We start from the raw sequence: 26,772 nt of genomic DNA on the forward strand, positions 1-26,772 counted from the left end.
GATGGTCCAGGGTCAGCCGTAGGTGAGTGGGGAGGGAGTTCCATGTCTTGGATGCCAGGTAAGAGAAGGATCTTCCTCCGACGGTGAACTTCCTAAAGCGTGGGACGGAGGCGAGGGCGAGGCTGGCGGGTGGGTGTGTAGAATGTGAGGCGGCTGTTGAGGTACTTCGAGCCCTTGTCGTGGAGAGCCTTGTGTGCGTGTGTGAGGAGTCTGAACGTTATCCTCTTGTTGACGGGGAGCCAGTGCAGGTCTTTCAGGTGGGCAGAGATGTGGCTGCGGTGAGGGATGTCCAGGATGAGTCGTGCTGAGGCGTTCTGAATGCGCTGGAGTCTATTCTGGAGTTTGGCTGTGGTTCCAGCATAGAGGGTGTTCCCGTAGTCCAGACGGCTGGTGACGAGGGCCTGGGTGACCGTCTTCCTGGTTTCGGTGGGAATCCATCGGAAGATCTTTCTGAGAATGCGCGAGGTGTTGAAGCATGATGACGAGACGGCGTTCACTTGCTTGGTCATCGTGAGGGAGGAGTCCAGGATGAAGCCTAGGTTGCGGGCGTGGTCTGTTGCCCAGGGCAGGGGGCTACCAGGAGTCGTCCCAGGCAGAGGGAGATAGACCAAGGATGAGGACTTCTGTCTTCTCCGAGTTCAGTTTCAGACGGCTGATCTTCATCCATTCTGCGACGTCTTTCATTCCTTCCTGGAGGTTGGCGGTGGCGGGGTCGTTGGTGAGGGAGAGGATCAGCTGGGTGGTGTAGGAGATGATGTTGAGGTTGTGTTGGCGAGCGATGTCTGCGAGAGGGCTCATGTAGACATTGAAGAGGGTGGGGCTTAGAGAGGATAATTGCGGAAGACCCGCAGATGACTTTGGTGGCCGCGGATCGGAACGGGGGAGGCGGACTCTCTGGGTTTTTCCGGCGAGGAACGAGATGATCCACTCCAGTGCCGCTCCTTGGACACCGGTGTTGCTGAGGCGCTGTATCAGGGTGCGGTGGCATACGGTGTCGAAGGCTGCTGAGAGGTCCAGGAGGATGAGGGCAGCAGTTTCCCCGTTGTCGAGCAGGGACCTGATGTCGTCGGTGGCTGCGATGAGGGCGGTCTCGGTGCTGTGGTTTGCTCGGAAACCGGACTGTGAGGGGTCGAGGGATCCGTTGGTCTCGAGGAAGGCGGAGAGTTGTCTGTTGACTTTCTTCTCGATGACTTTGGCTGGAAAGGGGAGTAGAGAGATGGGGCGGAAGTTCTTGAGGTCCGTGGGGTCTGCGGTGGGTTTCTTCAGGAGGGCGCTCAGCTCGGCGTGTTTCCAGCTCTCTGGGAAGGTGGCGGATGCGAAGAAGCTGTTGATAATGTTCCGGAGCTGGGGTGCGATGATGGAGTCGGCTTTGTTGAAGATGTGGTGTGAGCAGGGGTCGGTAGGGGAGCCCGAGTGGATAGTGTTCATCAGGCGGGTGGTGTCTTCGGTGCTGACAGGGGTCCAGGTGCAGAGGGTGTGGTGGGGGGAGTTGGTTCGGCGGTTGGGTGCGTGGTCTGTGCGCCTAAGCCATTGTGTATGTCGGCGATCTTGCGGTGGAAGAACGAGGCGAGTGAGTCGCAGAGGTCTTGTGAGGGTGTGATGTTGTTATTGCAGGCGCTGGGGTTGGAGAGCTCTTCCATGATGCTGAAGAGTTCCTTGCTGTTGTGGGTGTTGTTGTCCAGTCGTTCTTTGAATGCAGTCTTCTTGGTGGTGCGGATCAGCTGGTGGTGTTTGCGGGTGGCGTTCTTGAAGGCTGTCATGTGTTCCGCTGTCTGGTCGTGACGCCAGGTTTTCTTGAGGTTGCAGCAGGTTTTCTTGGAGTTTTTGAGGTCGTTGGTGAACCACGAGGCTTTCTTGCTGCCGTGTCGTGTCGACGGGCCCTCCGATCCCTGACGGTTTTCTTGGATCGAAAGGACGCGCAGGCTGTACAGCTGGATTCGTCGTGTTCCGGCGAGAAGCACAGGTTGCGGAGCTCGTGGTGGTCACTGCGTGAAAACTTTGCTCCACACCCGGGGCATTTCTTAAATGGCATCCTTTCCATGAGGTGTAGGCCTCACAGCGTGGATAGGCCCAACGGTCCGCGTAGACGACCGGATTCGAGCTGATGGAATCGAAACGATGTTAGTCGGTATCGAAGTTAGTTTGATGAGTTTTGAGAAGTTTTTTGCGATTCGAAGTGCTTGAAAAGTCTTTTTCTAGCAGTAGCGGAAAACTTTCATCCGAACCCAGTGGCAGAAAAAAACAATCTAAGGATGGAGCCGATGCCCATGCACACTATCGTCCAAGGGAGGAGTCACCTATCTCGTGACTACAAAAGACTTCTTCCAAGACGACAACAACATGCAATCATCCGAGCCCAACACCAGGTGTTGATCTAATGCATGGTGTAGTATCTGCAGCTCATATGCCTTGAACATAATGTTAGCCATGAACTCAGCTTGTTGCAGAAAAAAAAATGCAGGAGTAGGCACATTCTATGTGGAGTTGGTGTTGGGTGAGGGCACACCAGATGAGAGAAGTTATTTACTGTGTGTACTGTCTTAGCGGCCACAGAATCTGCCACACCTGTCTAATTTTCCTAAAGCTGGATATGAGGATGTGTAATATGAACCTGCAATTTGCTGTTTGTTATTTGGCAAAGTTACGGGTTTTTAAGTTTATAATATTGCTGAAAACGGAATAAAAAATATATAGAATGTCGGCACCTAAGCTTTTCAATAGATCTGTGCATTGAAACTGCTGTTGAACTATGGAATCAATTGGCAGACTGCTGCTGTTGGAAATTCACGTTTTACTCAAAATATCAGACTTTTCTACACACCTTGATAGGAGGGATGTTTGTGAATTTATCGAAAAGTTTTCTTCATTTTAGCTTCTGGTCCACCAGCATTTGTCCTTGCCTAATTCTGACCAGAGGTTCACATTTTTGTGGTGGGGTGAAATACATTTAGAAATTTGCCACAATTCCTCAAATTCATGTGGCCTTTACCAATAAATTATTTACATTATGTGTAAAATATGTTTTTACCTTTTTTATACGCTCCCCGTGCAGCGTACAGAGTGAGCTCACAAGGCACCAGCGCGCGACGGACTAAGCGAGGCTTGCACCGGAGGCGCACGGACCGTGAGTTACACTGAGAGACATCGCTTGCTTTTGGAGCACCAAGACAAGCGTGGGATCCCATCCGATGATTCATCATGGATAACGTGGAGGTACGTGGAGCTGCTTAACTATATCGACTATGCCCCTTGAGGTGGACCCCAGTGTATTGAGTGCTACATTTGTATATCGCATCCCTACCCTTGATCGGGACTACATGCGCACGTAATGCCGAGACGCAGCCTGCAAGGAGGACATTTTACTTAGCCCACTTCCAGTGTTGCTGTATTGTGTTTTGTTTCTTCCCGCCGTGTGTATATGTAAGTTATTCTCATGCGAGTTTAGAGTTTGTATTTGTCTTCATGCTGCATTTCTGTTGTGGCCCCGGAGTCCGTCAAGTTTAGTGGTAGCTCCTGTTGAACCTTTCTGTCAAGAGCCAGGAGATGTGATCCGGGGTGGCGGCAAACCCATAACTCCTCAGTGCATTGTGCATAGATGATTGGGATTTTTTAACAGCTGATGGATAGTCGACCCTTTCTGGTATAGTTCCGGTTACTCTAGGTAACTGTAGGTGCGTGTGGTTGCTGTTTTTCACAGCATTGATCTGCGTTTGACATCGTGGTCAGAGGTTCGAATCCCGGGGCTGGTTTCAGCCTTTCATCCTGCCTAAGTGGAACAAACATGTGAGTTGGGTTACAATAAACATATGTTATTCCGCGCCATTATATGTGGGTGTGATCTGTATAAATACACAATACAGAAGTGCAGTTGCCGAGGTTGGAAGAGCGTGGAAGTATGCGCAAACAGGGAAACAGATAGGAGTATACGATTGTGAGAGAACAGCAAAGCCAATATAAGAACTTAAATTGGCATTCGTAGACTCTGGATTCGGGGTCGTCCATTTAATACTGGGTAGGGTGTCATCATAGAAAAGGTAACAATGAGTATGTAGTGGGACCAGAGAGTCTTTCGAAAGGGCAGGCGATGGAGGTTAAAGTTTGGGATGGACGCAACTTTAATGGGGAAGGAATAATGAAGTGTCAACAGTGATTAATCTAGTTCTGCTGTGCTCTCCCTCTTCCACTGCACTAATAAACACTCCAGCTCTGATTACGTATGATGCGTCTTTAGAGGTGGCATCCTGAGCCTAGAACCAGTTACAATAGGTGAGGGGAGTATCTCATTCATTCCACAGCTTCGGGGAGTGCAGAGAGAAAGGCCACAAACTGGATCTAAAACAATGCAATTTTTTAAGAACCCTGGTTACAGGGTTGTCTTTGTCTGTTTTGCAGCAACCTAGCAGAAACTGTTGTAAAATAGGACTGCCTTAACTGTTGGCCCTCTCTGGTGACAAGATTAAGTAGTATCACCATTCCCTATATGATGACCACTAAAAGAAAATCTTACCATTCCAAAATTCTCAAATTCCAAATAGAACAGAAGCCTGTGGATTGCATCTGACCGAAGTAAAAAGACTGATGTCTGATCTTCTTTTACCTGAAACTTATTTTCAAGAGCCAATCAATCAATCATGAATTTGTAAAGTACGGCACATCACCCATGAGGGTCCCAAGGTGCTGGAATTGTTAAGTACATTGCAGCGATCTGTTAATTCGAAAAGCCATGTTGCGAGTCCTTTCCTGAATTCTCAGAGTGATGGGGTGGTCCTGCGTGCAGGGGAAAGTCGTTCTACGCTTTAACCGCCGGGTGTAAGAAGAAGCATCCGCCATTGCTGCTTTGGCAGATTCGGGGTGTGTGTCCAAGGAAAAGGAAGGTGGACCGCAGATGTCTGGTCGGTTGGTAGAAGGTCATGCGATTGTTGATGCATGCTGGTCCTTCGCTGTGCAGGGCTTTATTTGCGTGGGTCGACATACTGAATTGGCATCTTGTCTGGATCTGGAGCCAGCGTAACTTCTTGAGGTGTGGAGGGATGTGAGCCTGTCTGGGGAGGTCGAGGATCAGTCTTGCAACTGTGTTTTGCATGGTCTGATGTCTCCACAAAAGGCATGCGGTGATTCTTACATAGACAGAGTGTGTTCTCGTAGTCCAGCCTCCTGGTGATGAGGGCCTGTGGTGTTGACTGTGAGACACCTGAAGATCTTGCAGAGCATGCGCAGGGTGTGGGAGAAGGAAGAGACTGCATTTACCGGTTTCTTTGTAGATAGCTTGCTGTCCAAAATGCAGAGGATGTGGGCATAATCTGTTGGGCGGGAAATGGGCCAAGTTGAGCAGGTCACCATGCGTTGTTCCATGACGAAGTGTTGTTCCAAAAGATGACGGCTTCCGTCTTGTCCGTGTTGAGCCTGAGGCAGCTGTCCTTTATCCAGTCAGCGACGTTCATCATACATCTGTGGAAATTGGCTCTGGTGGTGGAGGAATCTTCTGACAACAAGAGCAGGAGTTGGGTGTCATTCGCGTAGGAGATGACATTGAGTCCATGCAATCAGGAGGTGTTCATGTATCCTTTGAAGAGGGTGGGGATAAGCGACGATCTTTGGGGATGCAGCAGATCTTTTTGGGTTCCAAGGTGAATGGTGGGAGATGGTTTCTGTGGGTTTCTCTGGGTAGGTATGAGGTGATCCATTTGAGGGTATCTCTCTGGATTCCGATGTGGTGGAATCTGTTGATCAACATGTGATGCAAGACGGTGTTGAAGGGGGCTGACAGGTCGAAGAGGATGAGAGCTGCCATTTTGCTTCAGTTCAGGAGGGCTCTGATGTCATAGGTGGCTGCGATCCGGGCTGTCTTGGTGCTGTGGCTGGCTTAGAATCCAAGTGAGATGGGGTCGAGTAGGTTATGTTTCATGTGTTGGTGAGTTGCTGGTTAACTGCCTTCTCAAGAACATTTGCTGGAAAGGGCAGCAGTGAGATGAGCCACTAGTTCTTCGGTTCTGCTTAGTTTCTTTATGAAGGAACCTCACTTACGCGCGTTTGCAGTCCTCTGGGAAGTAGGCAGAGGTGATGGAGGAGTTCAGGACTTTATTGAGCTCAGCTCATTGCTCCCGAGGTTGAAGATGTGGTGGGGACAGGGTCTATGGATGCTACCGAAGCGCAACGAGTTCATGAGGGAGATTGTGGCTTGAGTTGTGAGAGGGTCCCAACGGGTGAGCATGGGTTCAGGGCTTGTGCTCGTGGGTGTGAGCTGGCTGATGCTGTTGGTGTCTGGAGATTGGTGTTAGACATTTTTGTAGATAACTGATATTGGCAAGGAAGAAATCATCCAGGGTGTCATACGGTTCTTGGGAAGGGGGGATGTCATTCTCGGGAGCTGTGAGATTGGAGAACTCCTTCACGATGGCAAAAAGCTCATTGCTGAGGTTTGTGTTGGCTTCTATGCAGTCTGATAGGGTATTCTTCTTGGTTTCTTTCAGGCGGTGGTGGTACTGGTTGAATACTGTCGAAGGTGGTAAGGTCTCGTGTCTCTTTGCTGGTGCGCCACATCCTTTCTAGTTGCCAGCAGTAGGGTTTGGTTGATTTCATCTCCGCAGTGAACCAGCTGGATCCTCTGGCAGGTAATTTGGGTTTGGCTGGTTTGGCGGGGGCAATTGTGTCGGCGCATTCTGTGATTGTTAGACCTGGCACCTTGGCGTGAGTCTCCCTTCCACTTTTTGCTGATGTGCCTCATGTGTTTTGCTGGTGTTAGCTGCCCAGGGCACTGTGCCACTGCCAATCAGTGCCACAGTGCAAGTGCTCCCTATGGAAAGTGTATACATTGATTGGATCCCATGATTGGTTTATTTGGTTTACTGTCAGTCCCCAGTAAAGTGCATCAGGAGTGCCAGGGCTTGTAAATATAAATGCTGTTGGTGGGCTTGCAGCACTGGTTGTGCCACCCACAGAAGCGGCCTAGTAAAATGTGTTTAAGGTCTGCCATTGCAGAACCTGCGTGCAGTCTGGTACTGTCATGCTGGCTGGGCAAGTGCACTCACTTGCCACCCCCTAAACCTTCCCTTTACTACATATTAGTCAACCCTATGGTAGGCCCACGGGCAGGGTGCATTGTAAGCATAAGGTAGGACAGGCCCTGATATGTGTGGCATGTCCTAATAGTGAATTACAACCATTTTAGTTTTTCACTATTGTAAGGCTACCTGCTCTCATAGGCAAGAATGGGCTGCTGGAATTATTACACTCTACAATCCCAGCAGGCTATGGGAACATGGTAGAAAGTCAAGTTTAGTATGCCTGAACTCAGAAGGAATATGCAACTTACCAGTATGCATCTGTTCTTGGCATGTAGGGCCGCTAACATTCATATCTTGTGCATAGATCGCCGCCTAGTGTTGGGTCCGGATGATTGCACCTTGTTGTCCTGGAAGAGTCTTTTGAACTATCACGAGATAGGTGGCTCCTCCCCTGGACTACAGTGCGCATGGGCATCCTCTCCATCCTCCGATTGTTTTTCGACATTGTGGCAGAGATGGAGTCCAATACAATACAAGATGACCATGCTTACAAAAAATTCTGCCTACTACAGCTGCGACAGGCACTGGGGAGGATGGTAGGGCGATATGAATGTTAGCGGCCCTACATGCCAAGAACAGATGCATACTGGTAAGTAGCATATTCCGTTCATGGCATGTGGGCCGCTAAATTCATATCTTGTGCATATGAATAAATAGCAGTTTCTCCCCTAGCGGTGGTTGCCCGAGACAGCTGCAGCAGCCTGAAAAAGGGACTTAAGAACAGCCTGTCCTACAGCAGCTTGCTGCTTGGAATGTACATCAACACAGTAGTGTTTGGTGAATGTATGTATGTTATTCCATGTGGCTGCTCTACATATGTCCTTTAATGGAATGTTACCCAGGAAAGCCATGGATGCCCCTAGTTTGCGTGTGGAATGCGCTCTTGGGGGGACTGTTAGTGTGCGTTTAGCCTTCTGATAACAAATCTGAATACACTTAACAATCCATCTGGCTATACCTGATTTGGAAATGGGTTTGCCCTTGTGCTGCAGTGAAAAAGCAACAAAGAGTTGTTTAGTCTTCCTAAAATTCCTCGTCCTGTCTATATAGTACAGGAGAGCTCGTTTGACGTCTAATGTGTGCAGTGATCTTTCTGCTACTGAGTCTGGATTAGGGAAGAAAACTGGCAGTTCAATAGTTTGATTAATGTGGAACTGAGAAACTACCTTGGGCATGAATTTAGGGTTAGTGCGGAGCACCACTATTTGCGTGAACCTGTATAAAAGGTTCTTGAATGGTTAGGGCTTGCATCTCGCTAACCCGTCTCAGCGACGTGATCGCTACGAAGAAGGCAACCTTCCAAGTGAGGAACTGTATCTCACAAGAGTGGAGAGGTTCGAAAGGAGGTCCCATCAGTCTGGTCAAAACAATATTAAGATTCCAGACCGGTGAAGGGGGTCTTCTGGGTGGAATGACTCGTTTGAGTCCCTCCATAAAAGCCCTTATGGCTGGCACTCGGAACAGTGAAAGGTGTTGCCTGTTCTGTAAGTAAGCCGCTATTGCCGCCAAATGAATACGTATAGAGCTGTATGCCAGATTGCATCTGTATAAATGTAACAGGTAACAAATAATGTTCTGGGTTGATGCATCCAGCGGGTTTATGTCATGGTTGGAACAGTAAATGACACAGCGTTTTCCATTTGGCAGCATAGCAGGCCCTAGTGGTAGGCCGTCTCGCCTCCTTGATGATGTCCATACAATCAGGGGGCAAATTCAGATACCCAAATTCTATGACTTCAGGAGCCATATCGCAAGGTTTAACTGTTGCGGATCTGGGTGCTGAACGCCATGGCTCTGGGTGAGAAGACTGGGTGTAAGACGCAGTCTTTGGTGAGGCACCACGGAAAGTTCTAGGAACGTGGTGTACCATGCTTGCCTCGCCCACGTTGGAGCAACCAGGATGAGAGTCATCGAGTGCTGTCTGAGTTTCCGTGCCACCAGAATTATGAGCGGGGCTGGCGGAAAAGCGTACGCAAATCTGCCTGACCAGTTCATCCATATCGCATTGCCCTGAGACCGCGGGTGTGGGAACCTGGCGGCGAAGTTTGGGCATTTTGCGTTCTCATTTGTGGCGAACAGGTCGATGTCTGGATGCCCCCACTGCTGGAAGTACGGTTGCAGCACCGAGGCATGAATCTCCCACTTGTGCACCTGATGGCTGTGTCTGCTGAGCAGATCCGCCATCTGGTTGTCCTTGCCCGGGAGGTGCTCCGCCATGAGGAAAATGTTCCTCTGAATGGCCCACTTCCACATGCTCTGAGCCAAGTGTGACAACTGTGGAGAGTGAGTACCTCCCTGCTTCTGAATGTAATACATGGCTGTCATGTTGTCCGTCCAGATCAACACGACCTTGCCGCACAGATGTATCTTGAAAGCCTTCAGTGCCATGAAGATTGCCATCAATTCCAGCAGATTGATGTGCATCTTCTTCTGTTGATCCGACCATAATCCCTGCACTGTATAATGAAGGAGATGCGCCCCCACCCCAGGAGGGATGCGTCCGTCGTGAGCACTATTTGTGGTACAGGCTCTTGGAACGGTCGTCCCTTGCAAAGGTTGCGTGTATTCCACCAATGCAGAGAGTTGTAGGCACGACCGGTCCCCAACACTAGGTCTTTCAATTACCCTTGAGCCTGATTCCACTGTCTTGCTAAACACTCTTGGAGCGGACGCATGTGCAGTCTCGCGTGCGGGACTATGAAGATGCAGGAGGCCATCATGCCTATCAACTGCAGAAACACTCGCGCCTGTAGTGAGTGTTGTGGCCTGAATTTGCGAATCAGCAGTTGCATGCTGTCGATTCGCACTGAGTTCGGCTGGGCTGTAGCTGTCACAGTGTCCAACGTCGCTCCCAAGTATTGCTGTACTTGAGCGGGTTGAAGATGCGACTTGGGATAGTTCAGAGAAAATCCCAAACTGTGCAGGAGATGAAGTGTGCGGGACATGTGGCTGGCGCACTGCTGGGCCGACTTCGCTTGCGCAAGCCAGTCGACCAGGTAAGGGTAGACATGAATGTGTTGTCTCCGAAGGTGTGCCGCCACTGTCGCCAAGCACTTGGTGAACACTCTGGGAGCAGTGGTCACTCCAAAGGGTAGCACCTTGAACTGATAATGCTTGTTCTGTATAGTGAACCTGAGGTATTTCCTGTGTGCCTGATGTATGGGTATATGGAAATATGCACCCTTCAGATCCAGAGTTGCCAGGAAATCCCCCTGACTGAGCAGTGGCAGGACCTGCTGCAGAGTCAGCATGTGGAAATGTTCTGAAAGGATGTACATTCAAGGGTCTCAGACCCAGAATGGGCCTGAGGGACCCGTCCTTCTTTGGGACCAAGAAATAGAGAGAGTACACCCCTGTTCCGTGCTCCTCTAGAGGCGCCAGTTCTATGGCCCCTTTTTGCAGCATGCTGGCCACTTCTTGCTGTAATAAGGTTAAGTGCTCTGCGGACATAGGATGGTGTCTTGGTGGTATGTTGGTGGAGTGGATGTCAGTTCTAAACAATACCCGTACTGGATAAGTTGCCTCACCCACCTGTCTGTGGTAATGCCTTCCCAGACTGGCAGGAACTGCTGGAGTCATCCCCCGACCGGTGTTATATGGTCCGGGGGCAGTGACAAGACGTCACTGTTGGGAATTCGCTGAGGACCTGGTGTTATTATTTCCACGGCCTCTGCCTTTGGCGCTGTTACCACGGTATCCACCTCTATTGTTCTTGTTAAAGGTGGTCTGTGCACCACCTTTATTGTATTGTGTTTGCTGAGATGTTTGCCCCCTTGACGACCCTCTACTACCTGAGCGACGAAAAGAACCCCCTCTGAACTGTTGAGACTGCAAGGCCCCTATAGACGTAGCCGTCTCGGTGTCCTTTTTGATTTTCTCAAGAATCGTGTCAACGTCAGGCCCAAACAGAAAATCTGGGTTAACGGGATGATTGAGCAAACCGGTCTGTATTTCTGGCTTGAACCCTGAAATTCGCTACCATGCCTGCCTCCTTAGCATTACACTAGTGTTAATGGCCCTGGCCGCAGTGTCTGCTGAATCTAGGGCACACTTGATAGAAGCGTTTGATATCAGTTTCCCTTCCTGAATCAACATTTCAGCCCCCTCTCTATATTCGTCAGGCAAGTGTTGCAACCATTGCTCTAGGGTGTCATAGTGAGCCCTATCGTATCTAGCCAGTATGGCTTGTGTATTGGCTATTCTCTAAATATTCGCTGCCTGCGCAGCAACCCGCTTCCCAGAGGCTTCTAACCCTTTAGATTCTTTGTCTGGGGAGGAGCATCACCAATCGTTTGTGAGTTCGCCCTCTTCCGGGCATTGGAGACCACCAAAGAGTCCAAAGGCAATTGACCCCTTATATACGTAGGGTCCACAGGAGCAGGCCTGTATTTCTTTTCAATACGTGGGTTCACCACCCTTGCTCTTGTCGTGTCCTTGAAAATGTCATTGGCGTGCTTAAGGACACCCTTCAGCATTGGCAGCGTCTTTACTGATCTGTCCGATGTAGAGAAGGTATCAAACAGGAAGTCCTCCTCAACTGGGTCCGCATGCATGACCACATCATGGTTCAACGCTGCCCTTTCAATTAGAGCGTTGAACGCCGCAGTATCCTCTGCGGGGGCAGTCTTCACTTGGTAAGACTGGGTGTCCGCCGTTTCTTGATCTTCGAGCACATCCTGCGAGCAGTGGCGTCACTAGGGGGGTGCGGGGGGTGCGGACCTCACCTGGTGACACCTTCACATTGGGGTGACACCAATCAGCGCACCTGCTTGCAAGCAAATTTTCCAGCCCCAGCGCTGTGCTCCTCTGACGAACCCACGACGCACGCACGCGCGCCACTGAGTCAGGGAGACAGGGGAGTGCTGCTGTGTGATTTACAGAACCCCTACTAGAGGGGCCCAGCCACAACCACAGCGGAGTCTAAATAAAAAGGTTAGTGGGGCGATAGATGGTGTGATTTTCAAAGTTCAGGGCTTGGGCCAAAGGCAGGAAAACTTTAAAAGGAAAGGGCAAGGGGTTAGGCCATTTGACGTTTCCAAGAAGGCTTCCGAAACTTGCCTTGAGGAGATCATGATGATGTAAACGCTAACCACGGGCGCAGCAACCCCCCTTCCACCTGCGTCCTGGGCATTGGTTCCTGTTGGCATTACTGGGAGGCTGGCACAGAGGAGGACGGCTGCGTGCTTTTGCACGCATTAATTTGCAGTCACAGCAGAAACGGTAACATTGTTTAAAGGGAAGGTGTGCATGCAGCACTCGCAATCCCAATTTTGTTTAGCAAACACTAATATCTTGTCCCTAAAGCGGCGTGCACCCCTCGAGTTTACTTGCTATTGGAAAAACTGGATTATTGAAGACTTTCACTGCAGAGACAGCATTACATCTCTTGAACTCGAGCGGAGTGCCAAATATGTCATCGAGTCTGGACTACGTCTACTTCATGTTTTATTTACATTTCACGATTCGAGAGGGGTTGATTTGTCTGTTCACTGCAATGAGTGATTTATGTTTTATCTTGGCAGCGTTATGTTTCATATAACCACCTACTCTCTGTGATAATAATTTGGTCATGTTAATTACATCTTTTATTTTTTCATTTAGATTACTCATTCGATTTGGCAATGTATCACAGTTGGGGATTTGGGCATTGATTTTGGTTCACTATTTGCAATTACTATACTAGTGCATGATGGGGATGTTAGTTTTTGAAAACACAGCACAGAGAATGCAGGAGGCCACGGGGTTTCAATTAAGGACTCATTTAGAAAACGTGTGTAAGGAGGTTTTAAGAACGGTTTAGGAGGGAGGGCAAAAGCTGGTGTTCACGTTGTTCATGTTTACGTGGCACAAGAATGAGGACACATAGCTGAAGCCACCGGTTACGGTAACAAGGTAAAAGAAGTACTGTTTATTGGTATAAATGAGAGAACAGCAAGGGGTATGGGGAGAGCATTTCATCGGCATTTCAGTCTTTGTTTCTTGTTAATGAACACACGGAAGGGAGAGTCTACAGAGCAATAGTTCTTACATAACACTGATTTCAGGCAGGCTGTAATGGAAGGGGTTGTGGGGCAGTAGTTTATGGTAATTTGGTTTTATTTATGTAACACGAGGGTTGACTGAAGGGAATTCAGTAGCAGGTGGCACACTGGTTATATTTAAATCATTTAATGAGCAGTAATACATGGTTTGCATTTTTGGGTATTTGTTTACGTGGTCCTTTCTAATTTATTTCAGTACCCCTGATGAAGAACTAATGAAGAGTTCGAAATGCATTGGGTTTAATTTTGGCTTGTTCGAAAGAATGTTGAAAGCACATGTCTATGGTTAAGCTTGGGCAACATATGACATTTGAAAATGCGAATTAAAACATTCTTGTTTCATCTGGCTGTCTCTGGAGTGATTAAATAATTGTTGAAACATATGGATTACAAAGATGGGACACAATCATTGGACTACTATGGATTACTTGGGTCAAAATGTGAAAGTATGGTTTGATTACGAGGAGTGTTTCCTCATTTCAGCAGTGCAGCAGCTGGGGACGCAAATGTCGCCCTCTACTTATATCATTATGAAAGCTGTGTGGGGACAAGCACAGCGCTGTTTTGCACACATTCATTTGCAGTCACAGCAGAAACTGTAACATTGTTTAAAGGGATGGTGTGCACTCGCAATCCCAGTTCTGATTACTGGGAGGCTGGCACAGAGGAGGGCAGCTGCGTGCCCCCTATGCATGGAGGAAGCGGTGAGCACGAGTGCTGCAAAATGAGGAGTTGCATTGTACAGTCTTTAAGCGGCCATACCTTTTTAGCTATAGAATATTTTGTTCTTTTTAGTTACCTGCCTGGACCCCCTTCCCACACTCACTGATCTTCCCCATCATACTCACAATCACAGTTCCCATACTTTTTTATGCACCTTTCAGATACGAGTGGTCTTGCGTGGCAGAATGTAGAAGCTACACTGGATGTAGAAACAACGCCCATTAGCAAAAATCCTTAGTGGAGGGACCAGAAATAAATTCTTGGTTGCAGGGAGGATTGTATATTGCTTTCCGTTATTTGCCAACTGTGTCCACTGGCGGACTCGGAGCAGGGGAGGTCCATGTGGTAAGTCGTGAGGGGTTGACACCATGAATTACCTGCACCGGGTGACACCAACCCTAGTGACGCCACTGCCTGCGAGTCATCCTGACTAGATTCATCAGGATAGTTGAATTGCTCGTCATTCTGGTCATCCCCCCCCCCACCATCCTCAGTGCGTGTGGGGGAATGAGTAAAGGCTTGTCCATAAGGCCTCACAGACTCGAAAAGGACTGGCGAGGAAGCAGAGTCTCTTTTCCTTTTGAGCGGAATTTGATAGGATTGCATCGGCTTCTCCGGCAAGATCTTCCGTTTGAAAAGGGTGAGTCTTCCGGTTGCAGAGTCAATGTACAACTTCTTTGAGCTTTCAGAAGAAGGTGGAGTGGAACCGACGCCTTCAGGAGGGGCGGTCGTTCCCTTAAGTTTTGACATCCTTTTACCAGGGACGGTGCCCTGTGCCGGCTTAGACGCTTTAGGTCTTGCAGTCAGAGGCAGTCCAAAAACTATAGGTGGAGGCCCTGATGGCTGTTTGACTTTCTTCACGTCCATCGCCAACTTCGAGCCAGGTGTTGCGCTGGGATTCCCAAAATGGCCGCGGCTTGATGCGTCACGCTCCAGCACGGCCATTTTGTGCTTATCTTCGAAAACCTTCACCAGCATCAACTTGTATGCATTCGGACTGAGGGGCGGCTGCGACTCAAGTCCGTCTTCAGTGTCCACGCCCCCGAGGGCAGCCTTAGATGACGTCGCTCCGTCTCTTTGGGCCTTCGGCACCTTCTTGGATGTACCGATCTTCGGGTTGGCACCCTTCTGTGACCCCAAAGGGGCAATGACACTCTGAGCCTTCTTAGGATCCGATGGAGCGAGGCTTTGCGAAACGAACACTGGTTTTACCAGTTTCGGTTTCGATTTGTCTTTAGTCAGTTTCGGTTTCGAAGGCGTACCCACCGAAGGCTCTGAAATATTTTTACCTGGGCCAGATTGCGGGGCTGTAGAATGAACAAAGATCTTGGCTAAGGCCTTCCGGCGATGCTTCGACCTGAGCCTTTGACAAGACAGTGTCACTTTTGATCCCCGAAGGTTCGGTTGGGTCTTGCTCATCGCTGGAGCCGCCCTCTGCGGCTCCAATGGCCATACCGTCGTCTCTTACCTCGACGGCTTCATCGTCTTCAATGTTCTCATCGTCTACCTCTTCTCTGTAGTAAGATTCATGACAGGAGGCCGGGTCGGAGAAGTACTCCGGTTCCTCCTCTTGGACGCCCTCGTCGTCCCCAGCATGGAAGATATCCTCCACATCCGACGCTCTCCGCGCCGGTAGTCTCGCCTCACGTCGAAGAGCGATCGCCTCTTCCGACCTGAATTTCGAACAGGCCAAGCAACTCACCTCGTCGTGGTCTGGAGACAGACATCTGTTGCACACAGGGTGCACGTCTGAGAGAGGATACTTCGCGTTACAGACCGGGCAACGCTTAAACGGGGCCTGGAATTCCATCGCCGATGTCAATCTTCGATTGGGCATAAAAAACTGGGAGCACACGTGCTCAAGTATCCGGAAACCGGATAAAGTAACTCAGAACCGAACAAAGTACAATACCGACGCTTAAAGAGGCCTTTTGGCCTGAAGAAAACAAGTTTTTCCTATAGGTTCCAAACGAGAGTCACGGAACACATCCGAACCCAATGACGGAAAAAAACAATCTGAGGATGGAGAGGATGCCCATGCGCACTGTAGTCCAGGGGAGGAGCCACCTATCTCGTGATACTTCAAAAGACTCTTCCAGGACAACAATGTGCAATCATCCGGACCCAACACTAGGCGACGATCTATGCACAAGATGAATTTAGCGGCCCACATGCCTCGAACTAATAAAATACTCCTTTTAGTATTTATTTTAATATCATGTGTTTGCAAATGCTACTTTTAGAAAGTTATCATTTGCTTGCCTGACCATTTCAGCCCTCCTCTGCTAGGATGTGTATCTGCTGTCTGGGTTCTGTGAGTGACAGGGCTGGGGAATTCCAGGGGACAGGCTGGGGCTGCCAGGTGGTGAATAGAGAGATTACACCAGGATGGGTGGGAGGAGTACACCTTGACTCTGTATAGGGCTGTGCTCTGCCACCACAATGCTGGCTCCACCCCCCTGGAGAGCGTCTGATGTCCCTGCCCTGCTCTCTGAAAGAAGAAGCCAGAGTCTGCAAAACAAAGTGCTCCAGAGCTGAATGGGACTATGCAAAGGGCCCCCCTGGCATGAAAGAACAAAGGATTTGGTGTATAAAAGGAGGAGCCCTGCTCCTAAGAAATTAGATCCTGTTTACGCCAAGAAGACACTCTGCCCGAAGAGAAGGACCTGGGAAAGATGCATGGAGGACTACTGTCTCTAGCCTGCGACTGGCCTGTGGTGGGTGCCTTGCTGCAAGAAGGAGAGAGGAGAAAAGACTGAAGGACTATACTTGTGCATTTTAGTGAACAATCTCCAAGGGCTTGCTGGTGAACTTGCCCAATGAACTGAGCAAAAGGAATATTGGGCGCTACCCCGCCCTGAAGGAAGAGCTGCTTGCTGTGCTGCTTATCCCCGCAGACCTGATCAAGAAAAGTGAAGTGCGCCGTGAATCTGCATCACACACTCTGAGAACCTGTGCCACCCCGTCCTGCCGATCGCGACTCCTGCCAGGCTGCACCTCACTCACACCGTAAGGACCAGCCCCCGCCAGCCCAAGCACCGTGACTGTGGCAGAAACCGAGCCGTACCTCGCAACGTGAGAAGGGACCCGTCCGCTCTAGCACTGCGATCTTCTGGCCCCGAGCCGTAGCTCGTACCGTAAAGTCGGACCCCGCCTGCGTTCCCTTTTCAACTGATCAACGTGCTGCTGAAACACCCCACTGCTATTGAAGTGAATAGCTGCGGCGCGTACTACGGCTGGGGTACGTCGTGTACCTGAGGATCGTATTGCCGTTCGCAACGCAGCCAGCCGCTCCACCTCCAGGGTCAAAGCGCACGCCGCAGTGAGAGCCTGCCCCCACAACTCAACGACAACCCGAGTGCCCTGTGTCTGCCCAGCCTCGAGCCGTAGCTTGCATCGCACTCGGGAAGCATCGCGACGTGGGACATCTGGCCTCTGCACTGTGCGCATCGAACTCCCAAGCCAAGGTACTGTGTAACGTGTTGTGCTGTGCGCGGCGCCCCGGACTGAAGTGTCCGTGAGGCGCGCACCTTCTGATCAAGCTTTGCCCTCCAACACTGTACGCACCGTACGCGTGAGACTCCATCAACCTGTCTCACTATCACCGTACGAGTCGCACGGTATCCTTACGACTCGTACCCCTTCTGTGCATTGACCGCGCCATACGCGTCTAACGCGAGGCACGTGAGGTTTAGTAGGGCCTTTCCTTTGATTATCGTACGGAGCGTACAGGAGCGCTACGAACAGCGCAACCACGCTCTAGACATTGCCTGAAGTACTGTGAAGCCGTTTTGAGAGTGATTGAAACCATTCTAAGTACTGCACATTACCTTTAAGAACTATGGCATCATTTTGAAAGTAACTGTAACCCTTCTGAGTCATTTAAGTCTGTATTTAAAGCCTGCTTGAACGTTTTAATATAAAGAGTATATTTTTACAGAACAACAGTCTTATGTCTCTGTGTGGTGGGTTGATAAGTTATTATGTGTATTATGACAAATGCTTAACCATATGTGCTCTGGGGATTAGCCTTGTCTGCTCGCGCCACGCCTCCTAGAGGGTGAGCAGGGGTTATACCTAGGAATAGTCCTTTGCCCTGACTAGAGGAGAGGGTCCCTGTTTGACACAAGTGTATACCTGCGCCAACCAGAGACCCCAAATTCTAACAGTGATCTACTGGGAGAAGTTCTATGTGGCCTGTTCTGGGTTGGATGTCATGTCTGGGAGGTGTGGGTTTAGAGAGTTGTTCCACTGTTCTTGTTAATGTTAATGTTATGTTAATTGTGTCTTTTATAGCGCTCGGCTACTCGAAAAGAGTGTCCCGGCGCTTTATTGACAACCTGAAAAAGACAAACAACACAGAGATTTATATCTTATATCCGATATCTTTTTCCAGTTTCTGCGTGTGGAGCTGGGGGGTATGGTGCCGGTGTTAGTAGGCCCTGAGACGGTGAAGTGGAAGCTGTAGTGGTCAAGGTGAGATGTGAAACGTGGTTGTTCTTTACTCTGTCGCTGGATGTGTAAATGGGGTCGAGTGTGTGCCCTGCGATATGGGTAGGGTCGGTGACAAGTTGCTTTCGGCCGATGTTGCTCATGCTTTCCAGGAAGTTGGTTGTGTTGGTGTTGTCGAGGTGGAAATTAAGAGTAGTGTTCGGAGTCGATGGCAATCGGGGTGATGAGGCCAGGGATGGCGTTGCAGAAGCTGTGGCGTGGGGTCCTGGTGGTCTGTAGGCGAGGGTGCCTCTGATGGTGCTTTTTCCATCTGTGGGAAGTTGGAAGTTGAGATGCTCCATTATCGGGGTAGGGTCATCTGAGGAGGACGTGCAGCAGATGGTGTCCTTGTAGGTAATGCAATTCCAGCTCAGTGTTTGTTGGTCCAGTCCCGGTTTGTTACCTTGTAGCCTTCGGCGATGGCGATGTCTGGCGCAGTGCAGGGTCACCAAGGGCTCTGGAAGATGACTTCCAAGGTAAGGGATTAGATCATGTCCCAGATCTCAGTGGCGTGTTTGCGAGTGATCTACGTTGAGTAAAATGCACTGGAGTTGTGCAGTGGCAGTCTCGCTTGGTGTGATGGAAATAGTCATGTTTGTGGGGTCTGTGGAGTTGTTGATTGCTTTGGTGTATAAGTTGAAGCAGCAGTGCTGGCAGGAGAAGGGTCTGTAGGTGGTGCGTGGAGATGTGCAGCAGCATTTGATGATGGTGATGCGTCCAGGGCTCAGAGGTCTGCAGCTGTGTAACTGTGCGTGGTGTAAGAACCAGGGTTCCTGGCACTGGGCGCGGTCCAGGTACAGACAGGCGCAGAGGGGCTTGCCTTTGTCACGCTCGCTACGCGGCCTCCATTTAGCAGGTTCTGGGAAGGGGCTGAGAGTGTGAGAGAGCGAACGGTTGGCAAAGCAGCGGACTGGAAGGAGCGAGTGACTCCTAAAAACGGCACAGCACAAAGGAAAACAGTGGCGAGCAAATGGGTTTCAATGTACTAGAAACAGAAAATGATACAGGCAGAGCACAACCTAATTAAGTACAAACACTAAACTGGTACATAAGGCAAAACACAGGCGACACCGGCAGGACACAGGCAAGAAGTGAACCGCAGTCAGGGAGACCTGTTGTGGAAGAGTGGATTGTAGATCTGCTTAATGGGTTGTGCTGCAACATCCATTAAGTAGGTCCTGGGAGGGGGGTGGCACACAAGAGAGTGAATGGGTGGGAAAGGAGCAAGCGGAAAGAGGCGAGTGGTTCCTAAAAATGTCGAAGCAAAATAGAAACAAACAGTGGTAAAACGGCGCGGCAAAAATAAAACCAGTGGTGTGAAAATGGGCTACAATGTACTTGAAACAGAAAACAATACAGGCAGCACACACCCTAATTAAGTGAAAACAATAAATTGGTACAAAAGGCAAAAAGAGTCAGACTGGCGAGCCTCCTGCAGCATCAGGAACATGCATGAAAAATACATATACAATTGCTTCTTTAAAGAAGAACTGTAATATCTGTGGGATCTATGTTGGAGCATTGGCTGAAGAGAGTGTCTGAAACCTTCCTCCCACTGTTGTGTGTATCTGGTATTCGGCAAGCTATTCTTTATAGTTTGGTAACTTTGGGAGAAAACAGGAAAGCAGGAAAAACATTCAACAACATGGCGTTTGAAAAGAAATCAGTGTACCAGCCTGCAATGCAATTTTCCCTGTTTTCCTGGCCTCTTATAAGCGAAACCGGTTGATGGTAACCAATTGCCATGGTTGTTGCAAGTGGAGCATTCGTTGGCTGTTTTTTTGTAACACATACTCACACCGACTTTCATTCACTTATGGGGTTAAAAAGGATGTTGTCTGACAACTTCTCAGAAAATTCTTACCTTTTAATTCTTTATCTAATCACTGTAATTTAGTATTGTTTAATCATAAAATTTGTATCTATTACAGTGAACTGGTATGGTGCAGTTTAAATATTTAACATACATTGATATAAGCAAAAGTCTTTTGCTTTGAAATCTTCTACCAGGAGCAAGCCTGCCATTTCCTCGTTGAAAGTGGCTTATTTAGCAGGGCTCGATCCTGATGGGCAAATCTTTTTTGCAGTTGCAAACACTACAATTCAGAATGTTTATGTTTCCAATGTAAGAAACCAATTTTAGAAGTCAGTAAACTTTTACAGATGCATATAATTGATTTCCAAATGGTTCCAATCACAATTCTGAAGGGGCATGTTCTGGGTGTCCCTTCCCCAAATTATGATTCTGTAGCTTAAGTACAAATGGTTTGCAACCAAAATTATGACCACAAACCATTTAAAAATTATCAACTTCCAAGTTAGGGTGGCAATCTATTCGCAAGAGGGAAGGGGTCCCTTTCAATCCCTTGCCCTTTGTTATTTGGGGTAAAACTTTCAGGGGGGAATAGGCTGTTAACCAGGGAACCACTAAAAACACTCTGAAACTTTAAAAAAGGAACATTTTCTTTTAAGCAGCCCAATTTCCTTCTTTAAGCAAACTTGACTGCTTACATTTTATTTTACTTTATGTTAATCACAGAGTGGGTTGTAGTTTGCAACCTACTTAATGGATATTAATTAGGCAGGTGCATTCCAACTCATTCCAACCCTTATTTAGTGAACCATTTGCAAATTAAGTTTATGTCATAAATTACTGGTTGTTAATTGCAGCTACTTTTTGTAATCTGAAATTTACTGCATTTGGCCGTGGATTACTGCTTTGGAGAAACCCTCACCCAAATTAATAATCTGGCCTCTTACAGCAAACTGGTTACTACATGTGGTGAGGTATGCACGTTTCATGGTTGAAAACTGAAAGGGCCAGGTCAACATTTTATCCTATAATGGGTTGATCGATGCTCCCATTCTTTATTCAGTTAATAATGGCCTCTTCACAATACATAGCAAAGGTAAAAACTTTAGAATTACTGGTTAGGTAATAAACACATTAATATTTTCAGTGCAATGCAAAACATAGATAATGCGAAGTGTATGTCTACATTGTGTAAATGAAAAGCAAAAGTTAACAATCAATTTTTTTAAGAATTTGAGGAGAAATGTAACTATATTAAAAGGTAATCTTTGATGAATATTAACAATCAGGGAATGTCTTTTCCAATTCTAAATTAAAAACGTCAAGATCTTAAAATTTGATGTGTAAGATAAAGCCTTTAATAAGAATCATCAATTTAATCGGAGACACAAAAGAATGGGTTTATTTTAGTCTAAGACTTTCGCTTGACAGGAATGTAATCTTAAGTGTCTTCTTTCAGTAGAAGAAACAGTAGTAAATGAAAATAACTACTTTGAATCTGAGTGGGCTATAGCTCGAGGGAAAAACAGATCCAGCCATTTTAAAATGGCTATGTAAAATTAGTTGACTTTGCCAAATAACTTTACACAGATTCCCATGTGGGGTGGCATGGTTTCACAGTAAAACACTGTACAACTTGTCAGTGCTGGTGTTTCTCTTGCAACGTAAGTCTGGGTGTGGTGCAACCCCTAACAAAATAGTTATATTAAAACCTGTATCAAAGGAAAATAAAAAAGTAGCTTTAAAGCAGGCGCAGGTTTCAGACACTTCCATTTATCTTTTAGGACCTACCTCCATGTTATACCAAAAGTTGGTCTGGGGGAAGGGTAAGGCCAGATATCATTAGCTGGTTTTGCATTATAATTAAAATGAGGAACTTCTCTGATTCCACCTCTCCTGGACAACTTCTTCAGATCCTCATTTGGCAGAACAAATATGCTCTTCCTGCTACTTTTAGTTGCAAACTTCCTGTAAGATGGCAGAGCTGTCCCAGAGCGAGCCTTTTTGGGTCTTGAAAACTTCATTAGTCTTACCCGGTCTTTGGTTGAATATTCTTTACTAACAGTCATGGATGTTGCCAATGTTCCTATTGGAGTAGTCACTACATCAGTCACTGTTGTCGTTACCACAGTTTTACAGTTTTCCTTTACAGAAAAAACAGTTGCACTTTCTGTAACTGGTGTTGTGACTGTTGTAACTGTAGTCGTGGTGGTTGTTACAGTAGACACAGCAGAGTTTTCTAAAGCTGCCATCACCATTTCCTCATTATCCTGGGAAATTGATTTCTCTGATACTTTTACAACCGTTTCTGACTTTGTTGAAACAGTGGTCGTCACTTCAGTAACAAGAGTTTTGATTTTAGAGTCTCCATTAATACTTTCAAATAGGTTTGAAATGGTCTGACCATTATGGTCTGCACAGTCAGAGTTTAAAGTGGATTCTTTTCTAGAATTAGGAGGTAGGGTAACATCTTTTTTACATTGCTGTTCGTCAGCTTCTATCAGCTGCCCAGCCTCACCAATATTTTTATGATTCTGAGGTAAAGTGCAAGATGCTTCCGAAGAATGTACCTTGTCTCCAGAATCTGGATCCCACTTGGTTATTTTATCAGATATCTGTGAGCTGCCAGCACTTTCAGACTGCCAGGAATCCACAAACGTTTTTTCAGTGAGTTCTTCCATACCAATATCTCCATTCATGAATGATTTCGCCCCAGGCACTTTCACTTTGACTTTTGTTTCAGCCTCATTAGCACTATATTTCTGTAAGCACCTATCCTCTGAAAGTTCTTCCAGGTCTCTTGCATCTTTTCCATTAATCTGCCATGTGTCTGTTTTAAATGTTTCTGTTACCCCCTCAATTTTGGTAGTTTTTGGACATATCACCCCGAACTGCACCCGGTCTACACATTTAGTAAACTGATGTGCTATAGCCACATCTTCTTGCCCATTGGTTTCACGTACATTGCCATCGTCACCTTCATGATTCGAGTCCGAAAAGGTTTTTGTTAAAGATGTTGTTTTAATTATCTCCTGGCTTTGCTTCAGGTTCAGACCAGTTGGCTTTTCACTGTATCCTTGCTCATCTATCCGTCGAACTCTATTATCGGTATCCCTTTGATGAGCTGGGACAGTTTCAACAACCTTACTTTTTAAGATAGAGGACTCCCCAGTACAGTTTTCCAAGCTGCCATTCTTTTCTGTACCACAAGATAATTTGTCATCAATATGGACAGGTGCTGGTACTTCATTGCTTTCTTTTCCTGAAAGATTGATGGATTGATTGTAATCAACATGAGAAGCACTTTCAGAGCATATATTGGGTTCTGGAAGTTTTTTGTTTTTGACATCAGAAATAGCACACTTACCAGCCTGCCCTGGCAAAATCCTTTTAGAGTAACAACGAAGTGTGTCACCCGCAGCCCTTTTTCCAAAGCTATTCTGTTTAATCTCTAGTGCAGCATCAGGTTTACAAATCCTAGACTCCGCAGCAAAGTACTCTTTTTTAGAGCAATGTTCAATGCACTGAGGAAATAGATCTCCTGCATGTCTGTGCACTTCAGAGCACCCACTGCTGCAAGAAACCCCAGACTGTGCAGAACAGCTGCATTTACTGCATGACAGACCAATGGCCTCTGTGCATTTCTCATCAGAATATTTGGATTTGTTCTCAGATGCATCATCCACTGCATCTTGAAAGGACAAGTCAAGGTAAGGATCACCTTTCAGTTTAGTTGACTGCAATTCAACAATGTTCACTGGTGTGGGTATGAACACATTCCTTGCTAGTTTAGAAGCAGATACAACCTTGCATTTATCAAGCCGCTGTTTTTCTTCTAGTGTGAACTGTTTTACTCTCCTTTCAAGCAGTCCATCTAATTTAGATGTTTTGACTTTTTTTTTGTACCAAGTTCTTTGTTGAAAGCTTTCGCTCACATTGATCAAATCAACTTCAGGCAACACCTCTTCATCTTTTGGAAAGGGTTCAGTTTTCATTTCTTCAACCTCCATTGGTTCTTCCTTGATAACTGAATCTGCTACAACGCCTTTCTTTCCTATCAATGATAGATAAAGAGTAATTACTTTTAAATCACAGTAGTTAAACTGAAGAAAGATGCCAACACATTAAAATAGCTACACATAAATGACGTTGGAAGTAGACTTTTCTGGTTACACAAAACACATACTGCTTTAATAACACAAAGGTTTTCTACATTTAACTTTCCGCTTATGAGTAATAATCAAACTCTCACCACAATCACACCAAAAGCCACTGCACACTGTTACACAATTTATAATGATGCTGGTCACTGTTGCATTTTAGAGCCATTTTGCGAGTTGCAGAAGCTACGACTTGTCTTTCCTAAAATGAAAACAACTCCAAAGCTGAGCAAACAAAGCAAAAGTCAATGTTTGAAGAAAACATTGAGATCAGTTTGAAAGGCAACTCATGGCTAATTTAAAATATGTTAATCTAACAATCTTTAAATCAAACTGACATAGGTATTCAGTTCTATAAAAAATGTGTATTAATTTTCTTTATCTTCCAGCTGATCTATTCTAGTAAAAACTAAATTCATATTATTAGCATAAGCCATGAGACAGGAATAATTAGGGCAAAAGTCAAAGACTACATCTGTGATTTTTCCTTTACCGTAAAGCCGGAGTATTTTGCTGAAAAAACTTATATAGAAGTGACTCCTAATGCAAAGGAAAAAACAAGCATTTTGGATGCGTACATTAACAGTTTGGTTCACCGTTTACAAGATATGTAAAAATCAACAGATCACAATCTTTTAGATTATTCATACCAATCTCCTCTGCATTAACCCTCATGCCCATGGTGTTGCCTCCGTGACTGGGTGCCCCTTTTGTTGCCTCTGAACTGCAATGCTCCCATGGATCTTGCAGTTTCATTGTCCTTCTTTAGTTGACTGAGTTTTTCATCAACTGTTGTTCCGAACAGCGTCTCGCCGTTGAACGGTGTGTTCAAGATGCTGTGTTGCACCTCCGGTTTGAAGCCCGAAACCCTGAGCAAGGCGTGTCTTCTTTCAGTGACACCCATCATCATGAGCCTGCTGGAGGTGTCTGCTCCATCCAGGGCCGTCTTGAGGCAAGAATTTGTCGCATTCTTCCCGTCTTCCACCAGTTTCTGGGCCTTCTGCCTGGCCTCCTGGGGCAGGTCTTTCACCAGTCCCAACTCCTCCATGATCTGGTACATGTGCCTGTTTATGAGGGCATTGGAATTAGCCATGCGCCATTGGATCGCAGCATTCCGTTCGATCCTTCTGCCCACTAGGTCCATCCTTTTGCTCTCCTTATCAGGTGGTGGTCCAGAAGTAGTGGGCACGTTAGCCCTCTTCCTTACTGTGGCCGTGATGATGGAGTCCGCTGAGATCGTGCCCTGAATGTAGGCTGGGTCCTTTAAAGAATGCTTGTACTTCTTCTCCGTTCTGGGAGTGACTGCCTTGCATGTTGCGGGCTCCCTGAACGCTTCCATCCCCTGAGCCAAGACGCTTTCGAGCATTGGCAGATACTGGCTCCTTGTTTGCGTGGGGAGTAATGTCTCGAGAAGAAAGTCTGCTTTCTGCTTCTCTTCGTCGAGCTTGAGTCTAAAAGCTGCTGCCGCAGACCTTATCACCGAGTTGTAGGCCCCGATGTCGTCCGGCGGCGATGGCCTCGAGGGATATGTGTCGACCGCCTCCTCCGGGCTTTCGGTGTCGACATCCAGGTAATCCTCCTCCTGCGGGTCAGAGGTGGCCGACTCGGCGTCCATCCTGCTGTCCTCTTCTTCCATATAGTTGTAACTCTCGTAGGGGTTCTCGTCATCTTCCTGGTCGTCGACCATTTCGACGCCCGGGTCATGTTCCTCGACGTTTTCGTCTTCCTCCTCAACCAGCTCCACCACGGGTGGCTTGGTCTTGTGGGGAATCGTGAAGGTTTTCATCTTGGCGTCGAAATCTTTCTTCCGCTGCAAGATGTTTTCCATTTCGGCTTCGAGGCGCCTTCTTTTCTTCTCCATCTCGGCCGCGTGATCCGCGCCGGGTGGTTCGGCCGCTCTCTTCGGCGCCGAGATTTTCGGTGCCGGAGAATTGGACGTCGAACTGGGTTTCGGGTCCTTGGACGGCATCGGGGCCTTAGGGTCTTTCTCCCTCGGCGTCGATCGGTCCCTTTCGGGGGCGATCTTCGACGACTTCTGCTGTTCAACAGCTCTCGGCGCCGGGGACGACTCCACAGAGGATCCGCTGGGCCTGTGAGTAGTCGCGGACGCCAGGTGTTTCTGCGTCTGCGCTTTCGGGGCCTTGTCCTCGTTTTTTCGAGACTCAGAGTCTCTCGGGTTCTTGGGGAACGAAGAGTCTCCTACCTTATCAGAAGTCTTCTTGTAATCGGTCTCTACGACCATGTAGCTGTCGTCTTCGGCGGCAGCATTGTCCTCTTCCTCTGAAGACATCCCCAGCTCGTACAGCGATGGCGTCGGGGCTTTCCCCTGTAGGGTGGCGTGCGCTACCCTCTGGCTCGCTCTCACACGAAGGGTCTTCGGGGCGAAGGCGGAGCAGGCGTTGCAGTCCTCGCTTCCGTGGTCTACCGGTAGGCAAAGGTTGCAAACCGGGTGTTGGTCCTTCTGCGCGTACTTGTGGTGT

At 47.8% G+C, this 26,772-nt stretch overlaps 1 protein-coding gene across 3 annotated transcripts in view; it reads right to left on the bottom strand.

Annotated features, from left to right (window-relative positions):
* BPTF (bromodomain PHD finger transcription factor) overlaps positions 1–26,772 on the bottom strand; it is a 1,660,779-nt gene that overhangs the window by 1,163,521 nt on the left and 470,486 nt on the right. For all 3 annotated transcript variants that reach the window (XM_086930929.1, XM_086930930.1, XM_086930928.1), the window contains exon 13: positions 21,924–24,186. In XM_086930929.1, the coding sequence (XP_086787055.1) occupies positions 21,924–24,186 (2,263 nt within the window). The remainder of the gene's footprint in view (positions 1–21,923; positions 24,187–26,772) is intronic.

Source organism: Lissotriton vulgaris, chromosome 7 (assembly GCF_964263255.1).
Source record: "Lissotriton vulgaris chromosome 7, aLisVul1.2, whole genome shotgun sequence".
Taxonomy (NCBI): domain Eukaryota; kingdom Metazoa; phylum Chordata; class Amphibia; order Caudata; family Salamandridae; genus Lissotriton; species Lissotriton vulgaris.